Source organism: Pristis pectinata, chromosome 4 (genome assembly GCF_009764475.1).
Source record: "Pristis pectinata isolate sPriPec2 chromosome 4, sPriPec2.1.pri, whole genome shotgun sequence".
NCBI classification, from domain to species: domain Eukaryota; kingdom Metazoa; phylum Chordata; class Chondrichthyes; order Rhinopristiformes; family Pristidae; genus Pristis; species Pristis pectinata.
Window position 1 is genome coordinate 1,061,506 of NC_067408.1, and position 24,765 is coordinate 1,086,270.

The window sequence follows — 24,765 nt, forward strand, 5'->3', positions numbered from 1 at the left end:
GCACGCCCCCCCCCCACCACCATCAGCCCCCACCCGGCACCCCCCTCGTCAGCTTCCACCCCCTCCACCCAGCCGGCACCCCCCCCCGTCAGCTCACCCCCCTCGTCAGCCCCCAGCCAGCACCCCCGTCCCCCATGATTAGCACCCCCACCTCATCAGCCCCCAGCTGGCACCTCCCCCCCCATCAGCCCTCCCCCACCTCGTCAGCTCCCAGCCGGCACCCCCCTCATCACCACCCCCTCCCCCCCGGCCAGCACTCCCCTCATCAGCCCCCAGCCAGCACCCCACTTGTCAGCACTCCCGCCTCGTCAGCCCCCCCCCCACCACCATCAGCCCCCACCCGGCACCCCCCTCGTCAGCTTCCACCCCCTCCACCCAGCCGGCACCCCCCCCGTCAGCTCACCCCCTCGTCAGCCCCCAGCCGGCACCCCCCTCGTCATTTACCCCCCACTCCCCCCTTCCACACACAACCCCTTGCCCCCACAGCCTCCCCACAGACAGCCCCCACCCCCACAGACGGCTCACCTCCGCTACAGACACCTCCCCCCCCACACAGACGGCACCCACCCCCACAGACAGCTCCCCGACGGACAGCTCACCTTCACCACAGACACCCCCCCGATGGACAGCCCCCACCCCCCACAGAGAACCCCCCCCACCCACAGACAGCTCACCTCCCCCACAGACACCACCCCCCTCCCCCCCACGGGACAGCCCCCCACGGTGAGACGGATGTTTACCACGTTCTTTATCATCTCGTCCTTGCCGTCCTGCCTCTGCACCTTCAACAGGTGGTAGCAGAAGTCGAACAGGTCGAACCTCCTCTGCTGTCCCAACAGCACGATGATGGAGCAGCCGGCCCAGTTCAGGCCGTCTCCGAAACACTGCCTGCAGCCAGAGCAGAATAGGGCATCAGAGAACATGGAACAGTACAGGACAGGCCCTTCGGCCCACAATGTTGTGCTGACATAGCTATTCCCTCCTACCTACAGAATGCCCACATCCCTCCATTTTCCTCTCATCCATGTGCCCATCCAAGCCCCTCTTAAAAGCCCCCAATGAATTTGCCTCCACCACCCTATCAGGCAACACATTCCAGGCACCCACCGCTCTCTCAGTAAAAAAAATACCCCTCACGTCTGTTCTGAACCTACCCCCTCTCACCTTAAATGCATGCCCTCTGGTATTGGATCGCTCAATAATGGGAAAAAGATATTGCTTGTCCACCCTATCTATGCCCCTCATAATTTTATACACCTCCAACAGATCACTCCTCAGCCTCCACCGCTCCAGAGAAAAGAGCCCAAGTTTGTCCAGCCTCTCCTGATAGCACATGCCCTCTAATCCAGGCAGCATCCTAGTAAACCTCCTCTGCACCCTCTCTAAAGCCTTCCTATAGTGAGGTGACCAGAATTGCAGGCAATACTCTAAATGTGGCCTAACCAGAGTTCTATAGAGATGCATCATAACTTCTTGACTCCTGTACTCAATACCTCGATTAATAAATGCAAGCGTTCCATAAGGCTTCTTAACCACCCCGTCTACCTGTGTAGCCACTTTCAATCAGTCATGGACTTGCACCCCAAGGTCTCTCTGCTCTTCAACACTGTTAAGGGTCTTGCCCTTTAGAGTGCACTGCCTTGACATTAGTCCCACCAAGGTGCAACACCTCACATTTATCCAGGTTAAACTCCATCTGCCATTTCTCTGCCCACACCTGCAACTGATCTATATCACGCTGTATCCGTCACCAGTCTTCTACACTATTCACAACTCCACCAATCTTGGTATCGTCTGCAAACTTACTAACCCACCCATCAATGTACTCACCCAGGTCATTTATCATACAGGGGAGCTTCCCCCCCACCCCGGCTCCTCCCCTCCACTCCCTCCTCCCCCCACCCCACCTCCCCTCACCCCCCACTTCTCCCCCCCTCCACTCCACCCCTCTCCCATCCACCCTTCCTCCACATCATCAGACAGGGGAGCCTCCCCTCCACCCCTACTCTTCCACCCTGTACCCCTCCCCCCTCATCCACCACCCCATCATCAGACAGGGGAGTTTCGCCGGAACCCCTCCACCCCATACCAAGGTCCCCAGAGCAGCCAGGACCAGAGCACACAACAGTCCAGCCCAGGAACAGGCCCTGAGCCGACCATGATGCCGATCCAAACCAATCCCATCTCCCTGCATGGCATCCATGTCCCTCTATTCCCGGCCTCTTCATGAACCTGTCTAAATGCCTCTTAAATGTTGCTGTCGTATCTGCCACCACCTCCCCGGCAGCCCGTTCCAGACACCCACCATGCTCTGTGTAAAAAACGTGCACTGTAAATTTAAACTTTCCCCCCTCACCTTAAACCTGTGCTCTCGAATGTTTAACATATCTACCCTGGGAAACAGACTCTGACCGTCTACCCTATCTCTGCATCTCATAACTTTATAAACCTCAATCAGGTCTCCCCTCAGCTCTGCCGCTCCAGAGAAAACAATCCAAGTTTGTCCAACCTCTCCTTACAGCTCATGCCCTCTAATCCAGGCAACATCCTGGTGAACCTCTTCTGCACCCTCTCCAAAGCCTCCACATCCTTCCTGTAATGGGGGTGACCAGAACTGCACGCACCACTCCAGATGTGGTCTAACCACAGTTTTATACAGCTGCAGTGTGACTCCCTCTCATCCTCAATGCCCGACTGATGAAAGCAAGCACGCCGTACACCTTCTGTACCACCCTGTCTACTTGTGATCTTCAGAGAGGGGACGGGGACACTTCATGGCCAACCATTCTATCTACATGCACCTTGCCTGCTGACTCCCACCAAGAGTGGCCTCCCGGGTGGGTGAACAACTCAAAGCCTGACTCAACAATGGGCTGCACTCCTTGCCTGAATGTTCATTCTTGTGTACGGACAAGGTGGTACACTGGTGCAGTGGGTGGTGCCGCTGCCTCGTAGCTCAGGAGTCCCGGGTTCGATCCCAACCTCCAGCGCTGTCTGTGTGGAGTTTGCATGTTCTCCCTGCGACCGTGTGGGTTTCCCCTGGGTGCTCCGGTTCCCTCCCATATCCCAACGACGTGCAGGTCGGTGGGGTAATCAGCGGCTGTAAATTGTCCCCAGTGTGTGGGTGAGGGGTAGAATCTGGGGAGGGTTGGTGGGATTGTGAGGAGAATAAAATGGGATTAGTCTGGATCAGTGTAAATGGGTGGGTGGTGATGGTCAGCATGGACCGATGGGCTGAAGGTCCTGTTTCCGTGCTGTATCTCTGAGAGTCCATGACAAATCAAAGATTAACATTGACTCCAGATCAGCAGTCGTCCAGCAACTGCACCAATTACCTCAACACCACAGGTTCAAATCCCACCAAAGGCATTTTCAGAATTTGACGTTTAAACAGCTGCTGCTGGTAACTGGGACCGTCGCATCACTACCTACCCAACAACCCTCAACCATCTTCCCAATCCAGTCCATCCCCACAGGAAGGGGCTGATGATGGTGCATCAGGCCAATGGGTGTTCAGGGGGGCAACATGTTTCCAATGGCCCAGGGGAGAGCAGGAACTGTTCCCAATGCCCCAGGGAGCTGGGGGCAGTAACAGTTGCCCTGCCTGTAGCACCTTGCCCTGAGAATGATTTATTTCCAGAGGACCTGGATGAAGGAAGTGGGGACTCCTGGTAAACGGACTCTAGGTTGGGGTGGAGAGAGCAGGGAGCTCAGGCCTGGGGCATCCCAGACACCACCTGCCCCACTCACCACTCCCTAATCTGTATAAACATGTGTGAGTCAGTGTGATCACCTGCATTTCACACGCGCAGCACCCTCAGCCACTTCCCTTCAACCATTCGGTTCCTGAACCAACCGGCACAACCCTAATCACTACAGTACAGCAACACTGGGACCACAAGAAGCTGCAGAGAGCTGTGGACACAGCCCAGCACATCACGGACAACAGCCTCCCCTCCTTGGACCCCCCTCCATAATCAAAGACCCCACCCACCCGGGACATTCTCTCTTCTCTCCTCTTCCATCGGGTAGAAGATACAGGAGCCTGAGGGCACGTACCACCAGACTTAAGGACAGCTTCTACCCCACTGTGATAAGACTATTGAACGGTTCCCTTGTATGATGAGATGGACTCTGACCTCACGATCTACCTTGTTGTGACCTTGCACCTTATTGCACTGCACTTTCTCTGTAGCTGTGACACTTTACTCTGTACTGTTACTGTTTTTACCTGTACTACATCAATGAACTCTGTACTGACCCAATGTAACTGCACTGTGTAATGAATCGACCTGTACGATCGGTTTGTAAGACAAGCTTTTCATTGGACCTCGGTACAAGTGACAATAATAAACCAACACCAATACCACTATGACCACTTTGCACTAAATTGACTTTGTTTTTTCTTCAAGTTGTGTTCCTTCTTGTAAAAATTGTGCATAATTTATGTCTAATTTATGTTTTCCTTGTGAATGCTGCTTATCTAATGCTGTGTGCCTGTGATGCTGCTGCAGGTAAGTTTTTTACTGCCCCTGTGCACACGTGGACCTGTGTGTGTGACAGTAAACTCAACTTTGACCTTGACTGACTGGGAAATCTGTCACCACTCCAACTCCCTCCCCAGCAGCACCGTAGGAGCTCCTCCACCCCACGGACGGCAGCAGTTCGAGAAGGTGGCTCATCCCCCAAAGTCAGAGTCGCAGAGCACTACAGCACAGAAACAGGCCCTTTGGCCCATCCAGTCCATGCCAACCTGATCTTCTGCCTGGTCCCATCTACCTGCACCCGGACCGTATCCCTCCAAACCCCTCCCATCCATGGACCTATCCAGACCTCTCTTAAATGTTGCAATTGAACCCACATCCACCACTTCCGCTGGCAGCTCGTTCCACACTCGCACCACCCTCTGAGTGAAGAAGTTTCCCCTCAGATTCCCCTTAAATATTTCACCTTTCACCCTAAACTTATGACCTCCAGTTTTAGTCTCACCCAACCTGAGGGGAAAAGCCTGCATGCATTCACCCTATCTATACCCCTCATAATTTTGTACACCTCTATAAGATCTCCCCTCATTCTCCTGTGCTCCAGGGAATAAAGTCCTACCCTATTCAACCTTTCCCTATAACTCATGTCCTCAAGTCCCGGCAACATCCGTGTAAATTTTCTCTACACTCTTTCAAGCTTATTGATATCTTTCCTGTAGGTAGGTGACCAGAACTGCACACAATCCTCTAAATTCAGCCTCACCAATGTCTTGTACAACTTCAACATAACATTCCAACGCCTGTGAGTGCCCTGATTTATGAAGGCCAAAGTGCCAAAAGCTCTCCTTACGACCCTGTCCACCTGTGATACCACTTTCAAGGAACTATGGATCCATATTCCCAGGTCCCTTTGTTCTACCGCACACCTCAGAGCCCTACCATTCACTGTGTAAGTCTTACCCTGGTTTGTCCTCCCAAAGTGCATCACCTCACACTTGTCTGCATTAAATTCCATCTGCCAGCTTTCCGCCCATTTTCCCAGCTGCTTCAGATCACGCTGCAAGCTTTGATAGTCTTCCTCGCTGTCCACTGCACCCCCAATCTTGGTGTCAGCTGCAAATTTGCTGATCCAGTTTACCACATTATCATCTAACGCATTAATATAGATGATAAACAACAACGGACCCAGCACCGATCCCTGTGGCACACCAGTAGACACAGACCTCCAGTCAGAGAGGCAACCATCCACTACCTCTCTCTGGCTTCTCCCGCTAAGCCAATGTTGAATCCAATTGACTACTTCATCCTGAATGCCAAGCGACTGAACCTTCTGGACCAGCTTCCCATGCGGGACTTTGACTTTGTCAAAAGCCTTGCTAAAGTCCACGGAGACAACGTCCACCCCCTTCCCTTCAACCTTCCTGGTAACCTCCTCAAAACGGTTACCAGGAGGTTACAAGATTGGTTAGACACGACCCACCACACACAAAGCCATGGTGACCATCCCAATCAGGCTCTGTCTATCCAAATACTTGTATATCCTGTCCCTCAGAATACCTTCCACGAGTGACGGGCCATAAACGCCCCAGATTTTGCAGCCATACCTCCTGCCCTCTCCAGTTATCTGCCAGCTACTTACTCGGCTGTGAACTCGTGTGTACCAACAGGGATGCAGTAAACGAACTGCATTGCGCTCCAGAGCCGGTGAAATTCCACGCACTCGTCCACATGCATGACGCCATTAGTAGCGGGCGGCCCTTTCCACACCGGGTCCTGCAGGTAGTTCCGAACACGGGTCAGGATGACCTCGAACATGGAGAGGCCGCAGCACAGGCGCTCCTTGGTGAGCAGGTCTCCCTCCCGGGCGATGGCGATTTGCTGCAAGTACAGAGGCAGCTGGTCAGCTCGGCACCAGGAGCCACGGTCACTCTGAGAGTCAACTGCGAGGTAGGTCTCCGGGCACCATCCGAGCCATGTCCGCCCAGCACAGTGAAAGACGAGGCACATCAAGAGACAGGTCTTTAGCTCATCTACAGGGGCGGCTGGGACGAGTTGTGAATCGCACTGCCCCTCTCCATGTCCGTTACACTGGCACCATCCCCACCCGCCCCGCAACACTGCAGTAACACTGACCCTGTGTAAACACAGTGCCCACACACACACTGAACGTCACTGGGGGACGGTCCCACACACACACACACACTGACTGTCACCCGGGGACGGTCCCACACACACTGACCCTCAGTGGGGGACAGATCCCACACACACACTGACCCTCACCAGGGGACAGGTCCAACACACACACACACTGACCCTCACTGGGGGACAGTCACTCACACACACACACACACACACACACACACACACACAGAGGAGGGCACCATCCCCACCCAACCCACACCACTGCTGTGACACTGACCCCGTGTAAACATGGGTAAACACTGTGTAAACAAGGCTAAAGAAATTTGGTTTGTCCCCTTTGACTCTCACCAATTTTTACCGGTGCACTGTAGAAAGCATCCTATCTCGATTTATCACGGCTTGGTACAGCAACTGCTCTGCCCAGGACCACAAGAAGCTGCAGAGAGTTGTGGACACAACCCAGCGCATCACGGACACCAGCCTCCCCTCCTTGGACTCTGTCTTTACCTCTCATTGTCTTGGTGAAGCAGCCAGCATAATCAAAGACCTCACCCACCCAGGACATTCTCTCTTCCCTCTTCCATCGGGTAGAAGATACAGGAGTCTGAGGGCACGTACCACCAGACTTAAGGACAGCTTCTACCCCACTGTGATAAGACTATTGAACAGTTCCCTTATACGATGAGATGGACTCTGACCTCACGATCTACCTTGTTGTGACCTTGCACCTTATTGCACTGCACTTTCTCTGTAGCTGTGACACTTTACTCTGTACTGTTATTGTTTTTACCTGTACTACATCAATGCACTCTGTACTAACTCAATGTAACTGCACTGTGTAATGAATTGACCTGTACGATCGGTGTGCAAGACAAGCTTTTCACTGTACCTCTATACAAGTGACAATAATAAACCAACACCAATACCACACACACTGACCCTCACTGGGGGATGGGTCCCACACCGATCGACGCTGCCCCAGGGACAGGACATTGACCCTCACTGAGGATGGGACCTCCCCCAGGTTGATTCCACCCTACTCCCCATGTCCAGATGTTGCCTTGGTCTGGATGAGCTAAAGGTTCGATGGATTTACTTACACTGACTGGAAGACTGTCTTCCCATGGCTGCGATAGGTTCTGGGGGGGTAAAACAGTCTTTATTTAGGAAGGAAACTCGTCAGAGGCCAGCCTTGTCGCCGGTCACATTGCTTCAGCCGCTGGTCAGCCCAAGTGGTGGCTCAGGCAGGGTTCAAAGGGCAAAGGTTAAGCTGCATCCTCACGCTCAGGGAGCAGGTCAGGAGTCGTTGTCCAGCATGGAGACCTGTGTTCCAGGGTCTTCATGGAATCTCCAACCACCACCAACCCCCCACCCCTCTCCCACAGTTCACCTGCCTCGCGGTTGGGCTACAACAACAACTTGCCTTTACACAGCGCCCTCAACAACGCAAGGTGACAATACTGAGCAAGATCTGAGAGAAGGAGACGCAAGGGTGGGTGGTGTAAAGCTCAGCCACAAAGGGGAGAGAGGCAGGAGGGGACACCAAAGGAACCATCTACATCTGGGATGTAGGGGAGCAGAGGTGGCAGGACAGGGACAGAGCGAGGGTGTCCCAGTGTGGAGCCAGTGTTGGTCAGTGAGCCCAGACCGGTCACCAACAGGACTTGGGACACAGAGGTCAGGGTCAGCCTGGCCATCGGAGGTGGGATACGTTGGGAGTTCATGGGGCAGAGCTGAGGTTCCACCTGTGGATGACCAAGGGAGGAGTTAGCTGGGGTCACAGGGGTGGAGATAGGCAGCACCGCGGATGCAGTGGGTCCCTGTTGGAAGGGCACCCCAAGGACCCCAGGACCAGGGGTGGGTGGGGACACGAGGTGCCTGGGGAACAGGGTCTGAGCTGGTCTTCTCAGTGTTTGGCTGGGCGAGGTTTCCACTTATTCGAGGCTGGACACTGGACGGTTTGACATGAGATGGTGGGGGGGGGGGGGTGGCGGGAGGTGGGGTGAGAGGTTGGGGAGGGGGGCTGAGAGGTTGGGGAAGGGTGAGAGGGGGAGGGGGTGAGACTTTGGGGAGGGTTGAGAGGTTAGGGAGGGGTTTGAGAGGTAGAGGAGGGTGAGAGGTTGGTGTTGGGGGTGTCTCAGAGTTGACTGCTACTCAGGGGTGGGGCTGGTGAGGGGCGGGCATGGAGGACAGACCCCAGAGGGATGGCTGCTGAGAGACCACCGCCGGAGGGGGGCAGGTGAGGCCCCACCCAATGGGTCGATGGTTGGGGAGGAAGGTGGGGGCACATTCTGCAGATGGGTAGGGGTCAGTTACCATGGTAACAGCCAGAGAGGACCCCGCTGGTGATCAGTCAGAGCTGCCACAAGGAAGGAAGGAAGTGACTGGAGGGATTGGGTCAGGTGGGTCTGGGGTGGAGAGGCTGGAGGTGTGACGGTGGGCGAGGGTGCTGGAGGTGTGACGGTGGGCGAGGGTGCTGGAGGTGTGACGGTGGGCGAGGGTGCTGGAGGTGTGACGGTGGGCGAGGGTGCTGGAGGTGTGACGGTGGGCGAGGGTGCTGGAGGTGTGACCGTGGGCGAGGGTGCTGGAGGTGTGACCGTGGGCGAGGGTGCTGGAGGTGTGACGGTGGGCGAGGGGGCAGAAGATGCCCCAAACTGATGACTTGAGGGAGGAGGGACGGTTCTCGATGGGTAAACCGCTGGCAATTATCACAGCGAGAGCAGGAGGGAATGGGGACCTTGGTCATTGAGGCACTGGAGGGAGGGGCACCAGGGAGAGGACAGAACAGGGGTCAGCTGGAGGTTGGGGCATGATTGGCCACAGGAGAGGGTCCCGGGCACGGCTGCCCACCACTGGCATGGTTTGCGGGAGGGGCGCTGGGGGGGGTGGGGGGGGGGGAGCAGGGAGGGGAGAGGAGAATTTTCTCCTTACCTGAGGCGTGCCAAGTCTCTCGATCAGAGGGACGAGGTGCAGAGGAGCGTACTTTGCCTCCAGCCGCTTCATCCTCACCTCTAGACGCTCACCCTCTGTAGACGAGACACAGGATTAGGCCCCAGCGCACCCACACACTGCTCACGGACACCTCTCCTCTGGACCCTGCTCCCATCTCCCACTTCCCAGACACACAGGGCTCCGGTACATCTCCCATTCTGTTCCCGGCGTCCGAGTGAACTGCCAAGAGACTGCCCCGTGACACCCCCCACCTCCTCACTGCCCCTCTTGGCTCAGAGCCACCTGACTGCCCCACCTCCCACACCTCACGCCCGCAGTACTCACCTCGATGTTCACCCCCGTCCCTCCACCTCCATCACAGACCACACAGCAGGCCATTCGTCCCCCAGCTCTTTGATAGACCAATCATTCCCACCTCTGCTCTCTCCCCGGAATCCGGAGTATTTCCCCCTCTTGTATACCCCCAATCTCCGACTGAAAGACCTGACTGAATCTGCAGTCCCAGACACACCGTAAACATCCCCTCCTCTCCCTGGTTGGTCTCCTTCACCCCGTGCCTCTGGTCACTGACCATCCCGAACCCGGGAACCGTTCCGCCTGATTGACTCTATTGAGCTCCTCATGATCTTGTGCATCAGAAAGTTAAACTGAACCTTTCCATCTGGGGTACAGGTCAGAGATCACATGCATTCCAAGCCCACCCCTGCCTCTCTGAGGACCTTCCATCCTCCCATCACACCTGCGACCAGGGTAAGTGGCAGGTGCCCCAAGGTATCTCCTGGTTCAGCAGACTGTGGCGTCCACTCTCCTGTGTGGGGCAGAGTCCCCGATCACATCTCATCCATTCCCTGCACCTTTCCTCTCAGCCCCTCTTCTCCCGCACACAGAAAGGACAAAGAGACCTCTCACCCCACCAATCTCCGCATTCAACACATCTTCACAACTTCGAGGCTCCACCACCACACCGTGCCCCCTCCCCTTTCAACGTTCTGGGGGGAATCGCTCCCTCTGTAACCTGCTGGGCTCCTCTTCTGTCCCCACCCTCTGCTCCCAATCCCACGGCACCTTCCCTTGCAGAGGCAAGAGCCACACCATCTACCCTTCCCCTGCCCGGACTCTGCAGTCTCAGTTAACTCTGCGTCAGAACTGGCCGGTTCTGCTGTAATGTTCTGCGACCAACAATGGAGTTAACTCAGTTTACCTCTCCCCACAGACACTGCCTGACCTGCTGGACATTTGATCTCAGGTTCAGTGACACGTCTAACCTGTGTTTCACAGTTTAACACATCCCCGTGACCCTCTCCACCCGCTCTCATTAATCTATCAACCCGAGGGCTCCAAAAACATCGGGGCCACCACGGCAACCCTGGCCTTGCCCCATCACAGATGTTCGCTTTGTCCTCTGCAACTTTGAACCGCCTTCTCACTGCCCTGGTGCGGAGACGTTGACCGATTCTCTCTCCACAACATCTGCAGGTTTTTTTGATTTTCCATCTTAATCTTCCCAAGGCAGCTCGGTGATACAGCGGGTGGTGCCGCTGCCTCAGAGCCCCAGGTTTGATCCCGACCTCTGGCGCTGTCTGTGCGGAGTTTGCACGCTCTCCCTGTGACCGCGTGGGTTTCCCCCGGGTGCTCCGGTTCCCTCCCGAAGACATGCAGGTCGGTGCGTTAATTACCCCCCGTGTGTGGGTGAGGGGTAGATTGTGGGGGGAATTGATGGGAATGTAGGAGAGCAGAAGGGGATTGGTGTAAATTGATGTTTGATAGTACAGTCTGGATGGGTGGAAGGGCCTGCTTATGTGCTGTATGACTCTGCTCCGGGGAGAACAGTCCCAGCTTCTCCGGTCCTCCCACGGAACTGAGTCCCTGTCCCGGGACTGTTCCGGCAGACCCCTCCACACCCTCTGTGTGGCCGACAACATCAGCAACGTAGATCACACCGTGACCTGCAGGCTGACAGGAGGGTGTGTTCTTATACACACACACACACACACACACACACACAGAGCGATTCACAAAGTTACACCGAGACACACAACAGTCTCTCGGGGAGGTTACTGTTAACCAGCTGACCTTTAATGTAGACCCTGGGTAGAATGTTCTGGAACGGCGCTGCATGGAGAAGGTCACAGACTTCTTCCTGAGACTGTAAGCAAGATGGAAGCGTAGTTACTGCTCAGATGGGGAAAGAGCCTCACTCTCACACAGAACCGTGTCAGCTGCTTGGATTCAGAAACATCACCTCCAGCAGGACATTCGGCCCCTCCTGTCTGCTGCCCCATTCCATATCACGGCCGATCGTTGACCTCAGTGCCACTTCCCTGCACGGAGCCCCTCCCTTGATTCAACACCCAGAAATCTATCCCTCTCAGTAACCGAGTCCCCACTGCCCTCGGGGGCAAATTCACCACCCACTGGGTGAAAAAAGTTCTCCTCATCTCCGTCCTAAATGGCTGACCCCTGAGTCTGAGGCCGTGACCTCTGGTCCCAGACAACCCATCAGGCTTAACACAGGGTGGTGACGAAGGCATAGGGCGTTATCCCACCTTCCTTCAGAGCCCCTCCCTCCCTCTCTCCCATCCAGTCCCTCATCCCCCAGGGTAGCCCCTTCCCTGGACCCCCGCCTTCCCTCAGAGCCCCTCTCTCCCCTCATCCCCCAGTGAAGCCCCCTCCCTGGACCCCCGCCTTCCCTCAGAGCCCCTCTCTCCCCTCATCCCCCAGTGAAGCCCCCTCCCTGGACCCCCACCTTCCCTCAGCCCCTCCCTCCACACTCACACCCACTGGTGAAGCCCTTTCTCCATCAGGGTGAGGTTGCCGGATTTCTTCTCAGCTTCAAAAGTCTGGAATATTTTGCAGCTGCTTTCAGATTTATTCCCAGAACCTGGAAGCTTCCTGCATGGAATGTACTCCCCTGGCCATTCGGCCCCTCAGGTCCCTGCCACTCCCTTCCCACTGGGATCCATCAGGTGCCAGACTGCTTGGACTGACCTCCTGAATCCTGGATCAGACCCAGTGACCCGTGCAGAGAAGGGCCTTGCGGAACGTTCCAGCACACGGGTGGAGCTGTGACCGACCCTCGGGCAGCTTACCAAGGCTTGCTCGATGAGCAGGCAGAAGAGGATTGCGTTGCCCACCTCGCGGAGGCTTTGGAACACGTCTGTCTTCAGCTCGGCGTATTCGATGATGTCCTTCAGCTGATGGTGAAAGAACTCCAGGATCCCTGCAACAGGAGGTCAGAGGTCACCACCCTGACCCTGTCACACTGACCTCTGACACCACATCACCCAATGCTTCAGACCAACCTCCCCCTGACCCTGTCACACTGACCTCTGACACCACATATCAGAGTCACAGTCATACAGCACAGAGACAGGCCCTTCGGCCCACTCTGGGCATGCTGGCCACCAGGTACCCATTTACAACCCATTCCCCAGCACTCGGTGCAAAGCTTCTCTGCTTTGGTGATTCAAGTTCTCAACCAAATACTTGCTCACTGTTGTGAGAGTCTCTCCTCCACAACCCTCTCATGCCGGGTGTTCCAGATTCCAACCCCCTCTGGGGGAGAAATCCCTCCCTCAGATTCACGTAGACCTCGCCCACATGGACTCTTGCAAAGCTTTGGCCAGGGTCCCGCACGGTCCGCTGGTCAGGAAGGGATCCTGGGTGAGCCAGCCAATTGGGTACAAGATTGGCTTGGTGGGAGGAGTCAGTGGGCGGTGGAGGAGGCGTGTTCTTCAGACTGGGGGCCTGTGACCGGCGGTGTGCCGCAGAGATCGGTGCTGGGACCTCTGTTGCTTGTCATCTACATTAGATTTGGAGCGGCAGCTTTGAAAAGAGCCCTGCGTGTGCGTGTGACCTTCACCTTGCAGGAGTCTAAAAGAGGCACGTTGGCAAATTGTTAACCGTTGATTGGCTGATTAACAGCGGCGAATAAAAGGTAGGCAGAAGTGGAGCAGCCGTTGTGGGAGTGGACCAGGGTTAGAGTGGAGGCTTGAGGCTTGGGGCTTGGGCGAGAGGAGACAGAGGCTAAGGTCAGTTTCTTTCTCTGTAGTGCCAGGCTAGAGTAGTTAGAGAGACTCCGGGGTCAGTGATGTGTTCATCTTGTGAAATGTGGCAGTTCTGGGAGCTCCAGTCTCCCTGATATGTGTACACGAGGTGCATCCAGCTGCAGTTCCTTACAGACTGTGTTAGGGAACTGGAGCTGCAGCTGGATGATCTTTGGCTCCTACAGGATAACGAGGAGTACATGGACAAGAGCTACAGGGAGGCAGTCACTCCGAAGCTGCAGGAGGCAGGTAGCTGGGTGACTGTCAGGGGAAGGATGGAGAATAGGCAGGTAGTGCAGAGAAACCCCTGTGGCTGTTCCCCTCAATAACAGGTACACCGCTATGGATACCATTGGGGGGATGACCTGCCAGGGGAAAGCCAGGTCATAGAACCATAGAAAAAAAATACAGCACAATACAGGCCCTTCGGCCCACCATGTTGTGCCGACCTTTAAACCTCACCTAAGACTATCTAACCCCTTCCTCCCAAATAACCCCCTATTTTAAATTCCTCCATATGCTTATCTAACAATCTCTTGAACCTGACCAACGTATCAGCCTCCACCACCACCCCAGGCAGCGCATTCCATGCCCCAACCACTCTCTGGGTGAAAAACCTCCCTCTAACGTCTCCCTTGAACTTCCCACCCATTACCTTAAAGCCATGTATTGGTGCCCTGGGAAAGAGGCGCTGGCTGCCCACTCTATCTATTAATATTTTGTACACCTCTAACAAGTCTCCTCTCATCCTCCTTCTCTCCAATGAGTAAAGCCCTAGCTCCCTTAGTCTCTCCTCATAATCCATACTCTCCAATCCAGGCAACATCCTGGTAAATCTCCTCTGCACCCTTTCCAACGCTTCCATATCCTTCCTAAGGAGGCAACCAGAACTGCAACCAATGTGGTCTAACCAGAGTTTTGTAGAGCTGCATCATTACCTCGCAGCTCTTAAACTGGATCCCATGACTTATGAAAGCCAACATCCCATAAACTTTCTTAACCACCCTATCCACCTGTGAGGCAACTTTCAGTGATCTGTGGATATGAACCCCCAGATCCCTCTGCTCCTCCACACTGCCCAGAATCCTGCCATTAACCTTGTACTCCACCTTGGAGTTTGTCCATCCAAAGTGTACCACCTCACACTTCTCTGGCACTGGTCGTGTGGAGCAGAAGGGAAGGGGGGAGAAGAGGAGAGCGGTAGTGATAGGGGATTCCATAGTAAGGGGGGGCAGACAGAAGATTCTGTGGACGTGAAAGAGACTCCCAGATGGTATGTTGCCTCCCTGGTGCCAGGGTCAGGGACGTCTCGGATCAGGTCCACAGCATTCTGAAGGGGGAGGGCGAACAGCCAGAGGTCGTGGTACATATTGGTACCAATGACACAGGTAGGAAAAGAGATGAGGTCCTGAAGAGGGAATATAGGGAGTTAGGTAGGAAGCTGAAAAGCAGGACCTCAAGGGTAGTAATCCCTGGATTGCTGCCTGTGCCACGTGCCAGTGAGGGTAAGAATAGGATGAATTGGCAGGTGAATGCGTGGCTGAGGAGTTGGTGCAGGGAGCAGGGTTTCAGATTTGTTGATCATTGGGATCTCTTCTGGGGAAGGTCCGACCTGTACAAAAGGGACAGGTTACACCTGAACTGAAGGGGGACCAATATTCTTGCAGGCAGGTTTGCTAGAACTGTTGGGGAGGGTTTAAACTAGTTTGGCAAGGGGATGGGAACCAGAGCTTGGTTTATTTACTGTACGAGTAGATGCAGAGTGTAGAAAGACAGTGAGGAAGGATAGGCAAAATTGCAGTCAGTTGGATGGGCTGAAGTGTGTCTACTTTAATGCGAGAAGTATCAGGAACAAGGGCGATGAACTTAGAGGAACTATGACGTTGTGGCCATTACAGAGACTTGGCTGTCGCAAGGGCAGGAATGGCTGCAGGATATTCTGGGGTTTAGATGATCCAAAAGGGAGACAGACGGATGTAAAAGAGGTGGGGGAGTGGCTTTGCTGATCAGTGTCGCAGCTGTAGAAAGGGAGGATGTCCTGGAGGGATCGTCCACTGAGTCAGTGTGGGTAGAAGTCAGAAACAGGAAGGGAGCGATCACTCTATTGGGAGTATTCTACAGACCCCCCCAATAGCAGCAGAGACACTGAGGAGCAGATCGGGAGGCAGATTTTGGAGAGGTGCAAAAATAACAGGGCTGTTGTCATGGGTGATTTCAACTTCCCTAATATTGATTGGCACCTCCTTAGTGTAAAGGGGATAGATGGGGCAGAGTTTGTTCGGTGTGTCCAGGAAGGATTCCTGACACAGTATGTGGACAGGCCGACTAGAGGAAAGGCCATACTGGACCTGGTACTAGGCAATGAGCCTGATCAGCTTTCAGATCTCTTGGTGGGAGAGCATTTTGGAGACAGTGACCATAACTCCTTGAACTTTACCGTAGCCTTGGAGAGGGATAGGAGCAGACGATATGGGAAAGTATTTAACTGGGGGAGGGGGAATTATGATGCTATTAGGCAGAAACTTGGGAGTGTACATTGGAAACAGATGTTCTTGGGGAAGTGCACAGAGGAAATGTGGAGGTTGTTTAAGGAATACTTGCATGGGGCTCTGGATAGGTTTGTCCCATTGAGGCAGGGTAAGGATGGTAGAGTGAAGGAACCGTGGTTGACACGAGGTGTAGAATATCTTGTCAAGAGGAAGAAGGAAGCTTACCCAAGGTTTAGAAAGCATGGATCAGACAGGGCTCTGGAGAGTTACAAGGCATTCAGGAGGGAGCTTGAATGGACTTAGGAGAGCTAGAAGGGGGCATGAGAAGTCCTTGGTGAGTAGGATTAAGGAAAACCCCAAGGTGTTCTACACGTATGTGAAGAATAGGAGGATGACTAGAGAGGGTAGGACCGATCAGGGATAAAAGAGGAAACCTGTGCCTGGAGTTGGAAGAGGTAGGGGAGGTCCTTAATGAATACTTTGCTTCAGTATTCACCAGAGAGAGAGAGCTTGACATTTGTGAGGATGGCGAACGACAGGCTGATATGCTTGGGCATGTCGATGTGAGGAAAGGGGATGTGCTGGAACTATTGAAAGACATTAGGATGGATAAGTCACCGGGGCTGCTGTCGCCCTGGGAAAAGGTCTCTGACTGTCCACTCGATCTCGGGCCATCCTCCCCCCATCTCATCCCCTACAGCCTACAGTCCACCCCCATCCCCGTGACTCCATCCTCCCACACCCCACACACTCAAGACCCTCAGGGGTTGGACCCTTGGCTTGGAACGAGGCAGGGACAGTGTGCTCACACTGGGGCTGATCCCACGGAATGCCGAGACCACTTCCAGAGGCGGAGAAGGGCGGAAACACACACACAGAACGTGTTTGTTCGGACCAGGATTGGGGAGAATTCACGGGAGCAGTGGTGTGGGGAGGGTCAGGGGAGGGGAGCAGTGGTGTGGGGGGAGGGGAGGGGAGCAAGGTTGTGGGGAGAGGGCAGGGGAGGGGAGCAGGGGTGTGGGGGGAGGGGAGGGGGGCAGGGTTGTGGGGAGAGGGGAGGGGGGACAGGTTCGATGGGCTGAACTGCCTCTCCTGCTGTTACCCAGCTGTGGGACGATGCGGCTCCAGCTGTGTTAACCCCGTGTCTGCTGCTCACTGACCTGGGGACCCGTACTCATGGCGAGGCAGACGGCAAATCTTCGGCATGACCTCGATCAGGGTCTTCACGTACTGCAGGATCGTGCCCTGTAGCTGTGTGGGAGAATCAGGCACAAGACATCAGGCTTGTTCCACCCCAGCCCCTCCCAAACCCAGGACCCACAGCCCGCCCGACCTCTGAACCCAGGACGTCCCACCCATCCTCCTGCCCCCCCCCCCCCCCCCCCCCCCGACCACCCAGACCATCTCAGGGCTCACAGTGTGCGCCGGTGGTGGAGGGAGCAAGTGTTTGGGGGATGGATGGGGCCCCATCCAGCAGTTGCTTTGTCCTGGATGGTGTCGAGCTTCTCCAGAGTCGCTGGAGCTGCACTTGCCCAGGTAAACGGAGAGTGTTCCATCACCTCCTGACTTGTGGATGGGGGGAAAGGCTCCAAGTTCAGGAGTGACGCATTCACCACTGGATCCCCACCTCTGACAGAGCCACAGTAACTGCAAGGTGGGCCCAGTTGTGTTTCTGCTCAATGGGGAGCTCCAGCATGTTAGAAGCAGAGCTCCCCCCCACACTTCTACCCAAAGAGAAACTCCCCCTATTGCCTGAGACCAACACACATTCCTCAGAAAACAGCAGTGAGGTTTTCAACAAGGTCCCATTGGGAGAATGGTCCAATAGGTTAGGACCCATGGCATCCAGGACGTTGGAAACCTGGATCCAAACTTGGCTTGGCAATAGGAGACAGAGGGTTTATTTTGTGATTGGATGCCTGTGACTAGTGGTGTCCCGCAGGGATCAGTGCTGGGACCCTTGCTGAGTGATTTAGGTGTGGGAGGCAGAATCGAGAAGTTTGCAGATGACAGGAAGGTTGGTGGAGTTGTTGACGGTGGGGAGGGTAGACTTAGGCTGCAGGGATATTGAGATAGGCTGTGAAATGGCAGATGGAGTTTATCCAGACAAATGTGAGGGGCTACATTTTGGAAGCACTAACAAGGCATGGAGAATGGAAGTATGGAGGAACAGAGGGACCTTGGTGTACATTCAGAGATCCTTGAAGGCAGCACTGTCCCCACATCCCTCAGTTCCCTCAACGCCCAGAAATCTATTGATCTGCATTGAAGGAAATCAGTGAACCAACTGAGCCTCCACAGTTCCCTAATGTAGGGAATTCCAAAATTCACTGCTCCCTGGGTGAAGAACTTTGTCCCCACCCCAGTCCTTTACTCTGAGATGGTGCCCCTGGTCCTAGGCTCCTCAGCCAGGGGAAACACCCTCTGCGCAGCCACCCTCCACACACATGCCCCCCTGCCCCCCTGCACATACCCTCCCCTCACCCCCCCCCCCCCACCCACACATCCAGCCTGTGGAGCCCCAGCGAGATTCTCTAAGTTTCGATGAGATCTGCCCTCATTCTCAAGCTGAGAGGGTACAGTCTGGGTCTGCTCAATCTCCCCTCGTGCAGCAGACGCCCCCCCCCCCACCCCAGACCCTGCCTGCAGAGTCCACTACGTCCTCGTCACTTACCAGGCTTTTGACGATTTTCAGGAGCTCCTCCATCACCACGGCGATACCTTGGTAGCCAAGGAGACGGCAGATGGTCTTGAAGTGAGGGGGCCCCACAAAGTTGCGGAAGACGCTGTAGATGTGGGTGAAGGCGATGTTCAGGGGCTGTGAGGACGGAGGTCGACTCGGTCAGTTATTGACTGGAAGGAGTGGGCCGACCTTTAACCCAGTCACACAACGGTCTGCAGAAACTCTCCGCCTGTGACCTTTGCCCAGATGTGAATTCTCCAGATGTGTTTCCGGTGACAGTCACAGAGCGGAACAGCACAGAAACAGGCCCTTCGGCCCATCACGTCCATGCCGACCTATCTGTCCATCTACACCTCTCCCATTTGCCCACATTAGGACCGTACCTTGCCTATTGAAGTGTCAGTGACCGTACCCGATTCCACCCCCACCTCTGGCAGCGAGTTCCAGATATCAAAAACTTACCCTTCAGATCCCCTTTAAACCCCCTTCCTCACACCTTAAATCTCTGCCCTCTTCTTTGTGATACCCCTCCCATGGAAAGAGATCTAACTGTCTATCCCTCTCATAATCCTCTAAGATCTTATCAGGTCACCCCGCAGCTTCCTTCCCTCCAGAGAACACAAACCAGCCTGTCACCACCTCCAATCCAGGCAGCATCCTTGGCCCAGATGTGTTTGCAGTGGCTCTGTGCATGTCACCCTTGGGGGGGGGATCACTGAGACAGGGAGACAGGGACAGATGGTAAACGGCCACACCTGGGCAGATGTTGAGGTGCCTCCATGTGCAGGGGCTTCCCTTAATCTCAGCTATTGATGGAGACCGAGGGAACAGAGACAGAGATGGGGGGGGGGGAGAAACGGAGACAGATGGCGGGGGGAACGGAGACAGATGGGGGGGGAACGGAGACTGAGATGGGGGGGAACAGAGACTGAGATGGGGGGGAACAGAGACTGAGATGGGGGGGAACAGAGACTGAGATGGGGGAAGGGGGAGCCACAGGACAGCAGATGAGGGGGAGGGGGAGATGTTGATTGGCGGTGGGGGGGGGGAAGCAGGGACTAGGGAGGAGGATACAGAGGTGGAGTGAGGGGGAGCCAGAGATAGGGAGCGAGCTACTGAGGAACAGCCACACTGGCACAGCACAGAGGGGCTGAATGGCCTCTCACTGAACCACGTTTGAAAAAGAAAGTAGTGTATGGGATATAGTGGGTGGGGTGTGGGTGTCAGTGGGTGGGGTGTGGGTGGGATGTTGGTTACTGGAGCGGGGTGTCGGTGGGTGTGGGTGGCTGGAGATGGGTTGGATGTCAGTGGGTGGGTGTGGGTGGGTGTGGGTGGCTGGAGATGGGTTGGATGTCAGTGGGTGGGGTGTGGGTGTCAGTGGGTGGGGTGTGAGGGGGATGTTGGTTACTGGAGCGGGGTGTCGGTGGGGTGTGGGTGGCTGGAGATGGGGTGGATGTCAGAGGGTGTGTGGGAAGTACAATAATGTCATTTAAAAGACATTTGGACAGGATAGAAAAGGTTCAGTGGGATATGGGGTCAAATGGAACTTGCTGGGTGGGCACCAGGTCAGTAGCAACGAGTTGGGCTGAAGGGCCTGTTCCCCTGCTGTATTGCTCTATGATTCTGTGTTAAACTTAAGCTCCCCACCCTGGAGAGAGGTAACTCCCCCTGCCGCCAGAGAGAGGTAACTCTGCTCCCCACCCTTCTTCCCCCATCCCCTGGAGAGAGGAGGCTCCCCCTTCGTTGCTGCCACAGGACCAACGTTCCGACTGAAACGATCACCTTTCTGATTTCCAGTAAAGCATCAGGTTGACAACCCGGTCACGTTAAAGAGTGGGCAGGAGGGCAAACAGTCTCACAGGGTGATGAGTTTGTGGCTCTGCTGACTCACCTTTGACCCATATAGGTAGTAGGGTTGGACACTGGCTGGTTTGTCCCTCTGAGGTTCATCGGTGAAGGGGATCGCCGTGCGGACAAACCTGGACAAACAGAGCAGCAATCCTGATACCGTGTTCGTTAGCAGTCTGGGATGGCGATCGCAGTGCTAATGTCACACACTCCCAGGGTCAGACCCTCCACACTGTCCCGTCACACACTCCCAACGTCAGACCCTCCACACCGTCCCATCACACACTCCCAAGGTCAGACACAGGGTGAAGCTCCCTCCGCACCGTCCCGTCACACACTCCTGGGGTCAGACCCTCCACACCGTCCCCTCACACACTCCCAGGGTCAGGCACAGGGTGAAGCTCCCTCCTCAGCGTCCCATCACACACTCCCGGGGTCAGACACAGAGTGAAGCTCCCTCCGCACCGTCCCGTCACACAGTCCCGGGACAGGGCTACACTAACCGATTAGTAGAGCCATTGTAACAATAATTGGGAAGGAAATCGAAGTTGAGCTCCCAGAAGACGTGCAGAGTGATTCGTCCGTAGGGGGCAGACACGTTGTGATTGGCCTCTCGGAACATGGCGTCGAAGCTGTCCAGGGTCATGTGTTTGGAGAGGAGGCGGTGAGTCAGGCGGTTCACCTCAAACAGCCACTCCAGTTCCTGTGGAGAGAGAGAGCATCACTAGTGAGTCCTTCCTACCACTCCCACTCCCCCCCCACCCCCCCCCCCCCCCCCACAAAGGTCCAGTCCATGAGGTACACACCCTGGTGGCGGCCAGCCTACCCTCTGAGACATCACTGCCAAGGCCAGGCTTGGCCACAGCAAATATCCAGACCTGACTCCCAGGGTGACGTCCAGGTCCATATCCCATGTGTTGTTGACTGACACTAAGAGAGATCAGCCCAGGGAGGGAAGGAAGGAGGGGGGGGCTTCTCCCCCCAGCCCCCCCAGTCTCCATGGTCCCACACTCTCCTCTCACTGCGGAGGGGTCTAATTACAGACTCTCTCACTGAATCGGCCCCTCAAACTTTCTCCAGCATTCCACAGTTTCATGGCCCACTCTCTGTCTCTCCAGCTTCCCACATCCTTCACTTCCCGGAACAATCCGAAGCTGGAGATCTCAGTGTGGGCTCGTGTCCAGGCAGTTCCCTAAAGCCCAGTTTGTGGCTGCCCCTATAACCCGAGCCGACCATTGAGTTCCCATTCTTGTAAACTCCAGAACAGAGGTGGTTCCCTCCTGATGGGACAACCTCCTCAACCCTGCAACCCAACTTGTGTTGTTGAGCCTCCAATGGCAGAGAATCCAATAGCCCCTAAATCCCTGCCCCGTACTCCAGGAGTGGCCTCACCAGCACCTGTCCAGTTGCAGCAAGACACCCCCACTGTTGCACTCCAGACCCCACACCACAAAGACCAACGGTGCACTACTGTCCTGATTCCGAACCTGTGTGTTTCCTGCGTGAGGACCCCTGCCCTCTGTACCCAACCATCCATCAGTGCCACCTGTACCACAGTCACTGCACCAGTGGACAACCTCCCACTTCCCCTCCGTTTGCCCCTCCTTCCCTACCCCTCCCCCTCAGCAGCCGCCGTGTTCTCCTCACTACCACCACCCCTCCGACCTCTGCATTCCGTCACTTCACCCAGGTCCGAGTGAGAACAGCCGAGGCCCTGGCACACTTACCCTAAAAATGTCCCACTCTACCCGTACCCTACCCCACGGGCTCCCCCTCCCCAAGAACCCAACCCATGCGGTGGTGCTGCCTCACCGTGTTACCACTCCCCCACCCTTCCTATCCCCGTTATCCCTCTCCCTCCCTTCTCCAGCAACTCTCTGACATCTGCCATGTGTCCAGAATCCAGGAATGTGACAACCAACACATCCGCATTCCCCGTCATCACCTCTTCCTGAAGCCCAGACACAACCCAGTGTCCAGGGGTCTGGGCCACCTCTACCTCCTCCCGTGGTTCGTGCACCTTTCCTCCAGTGTGGGAACTCAGTGCCTCACCATCATTGGCTTGGTACTATTGGTGTCTACTACCGTGAACACAGATACAAGCTGTCTGTTAAATGGCCATATTCCCATTCCTTATATCCCTGTCTCAACCACTGAGCAGCCGATGTCTGCCACACAGAGAGATAAACAGCATGGAAACAGGCCCTTCGGCCCACTGAGTCCCTGCCGGCCATCACCCACCCACTCTCCCCATATCTCTATCAACACCCCCCAGATCCCACCCCTCACCCACACACTGGGGGCAATTTACAGCGGCCAATTAACCCACCGACCCCCACGTCACTGGGATGTGGGAGGAAACCGGAGCACCTGGGGAAACCCATGGGGTCACAGGGAGAGCGTGCAAACTCCACACAGACAGAGCCCGAGGTCAGGATCGATCCCGGGTCTCTGGAGCAGTGAGGCAGCAGCACTACCCGCCGTGCCGCAGTGCCGCACACTGTTGTTCCTGTAAAAGGGTCGTACAATCTACTTTGCTATTTGTTGCTATTTTCCAATGTTGCCAGTTTGTGGCCCTCTGCCCAGTTCTCATGTTCCCTGCTCCGTTTGGCCACGTCTAGCTCTGCTTTCAGTCCTCTGCTTGGTTAGCTGGGGCTCTCTCCCCGTGGAGCCCCAGTTACTCAGCCGACACAGGGTTAGGGATCTGGTCTCCGGTCTCCTTACCACAACAGAGGTCAGGTCTTCACTCTCGAACCTGCTGATGGCATGATCCAGAGACTTGTACATGGCCGCTGAGATACGTTGGGTGATCAGCCTGTTCAGGTCGATGGACCTCCCCAGGAGCTGCAACAAGACGTCAACAGATCAATCCCAGCCCCTCACACATCCCTCCTCCCCTCTGCAAAAGGCAGGAGAATCCTAACACCTTTTACACAGAAGCAAGAAGATAGCTAGGGAAAGGGTAGGTCCCCTCAGGACCAGAGGGGGAATCTATGCATGGAGCAGGGGATATGTGCGGGATCCCGAATGAATACTTCTCATTCAGCAGGGAGAAGGATGTGGAGGCTGGAGAGTTGGGGGGGGGGGGGGGGGGGGAGGGGGGGTGGGTTTCAGATATTCTGGAACAGCTGGGTCAGGAGGGAGAATGCGTCAGAGCTATTGGCACACAATAAGGTGGATAAATCCCCAGGGACGGACAGATATATCCCAGGAAATGTGGGAGGAGATAGCTGGGGCTCTGGCATCTTCATTAGCCATGGCGAGGTTCCAGGAGACTGGAGAAACCAAACACAGACTAGGTGAGGGTCACTCCTGCTTTGTGCAGCACCAGTGCTCATCAGGAGTGACCCTCAGCATCCCGTTACCTGATGCTAATTCTCCAGCCCACTCCTGCTCTGACCTGTTGGTCTGTGACATCCTGCACTGCCACAGTGAGCCCAGTGCAAGCTCGAGGAATGGCCCTCATCTTCTGTCTGGATACTTTGCAGCTTCTGGTCTTAATACTGAACTCTACAACTTCAGGAAACCTCATCGGGAACCTGATCAGTAACTGTAGCCCTCCCTGTGATACTGGCTCAGATTGTTTCTCTCTCTGGGACTGGAGGACACCCGCGGCCTGACCTGCCGGGCACGCCCTCCTGCTCTACGTTTCACATCTCCCACATCCTTCTGTCTACGTTCTCCCTCTCCAACTGCTCCCACTCGCTCACTGACCAGGTCACCTTGTTTACAGCTTATCCCCGTGGTCACCCTGGTTTCACCCTGTCACAGACACCTGCCCCCTACCCTCCCTGCAGCTTCTTTTGTCTCCTACCCCATTCTGATGAAGGGTCATCGACCAGTTGCTCTCCCCACAGACGCTGCCTGACCTGCTGAGTGTTTCCAGCGTTTTCTGTTTCAGATGTCCAGCACCTGCAGTTTGTTTGATTTTCACTCAAGTCTGGAGGGTACCTCATCGCTTCTTTATTCGAAAAGAACAGGAGGGATAAGCCACAAAAACGCAGGCTGGTGAGCCTTACATCAATAGTGGAAAATTGTTGGAAGAAGTTCTGGATACTTTCTCTCAGTCACAGAGACACCCGTCCATCCCCCTCAGCGAACAATCCCCACCACTACTGCTC

At 55.3% G+C, this 24,765-nt stretch overlaps 1 protein-coding gene across 5 annotated transcripts in view; it reads right to left on the minus strand.

Moving 5' to 3' along the window:
• cyfip2 (cytoplasmic FMR1 interacting protein 2) overlaps nucleotides 1-24,765 on the minus strand; it is a 65,423-nt gene that overhangs the window by 1,310 nt on the left and 39,348 nt on the right. For 4 of the 5 annotated variants that reach the window (XM_052013465.1, XM_052013464.1, XM_052013466.1 and 1 more), the window contains exons 21-31: nucleotides 23,369-23,488; nucleotides 21,148-21,347; nucleotides 20,688-20,775; nucleotides 18,788-18,931; nucleotides 17,274-17,364; nucleotides 12,668-12,798; nucleotides 11,652-11,724; nucleotides 9,558-9,652; nucleotides 7,727-7,765; nucleotides 6,124-6,362; nucleotides 741-888 (exon numbers count right to left, since the gene is read on the minus strand). In XM_052013465.1, coding sequence (XP_051869425.1) covers nucleotides 741-888; nucleotides 6,124-6,362; nucleotides 7,727-7,765; nucleotides 9,558-9,652; nucleotides 11,652-11,724; nucleotides 12,668-12,798; nucleotides 17,274-17,364; nucleotides 18,788-18,931; nucleotides 20,688-20,775; nucleotides 21,148-21,347; nucleotides 23,369-23,488 — 1,368 coding nt within the window. The remainder of the gene's footprint in view (nucleotides 1-740; nucleotides 889-6,123; nucleotides 6,363-7,726; nucleotides 7,766-9,557; nucleotides 9,653-11,651; nucleotides 11,725-12,667; nucleotides 12,799-17,273; nucleotides 17,365-18,787; nucleotides 18,932-20,687; nucleotides 20,776-21,147; nucleotides 21,348-23,368; nucleotides 23,489-24,765) is intronic. The other variant, XM_052013467.1, reaches the window with a different exon arrangement.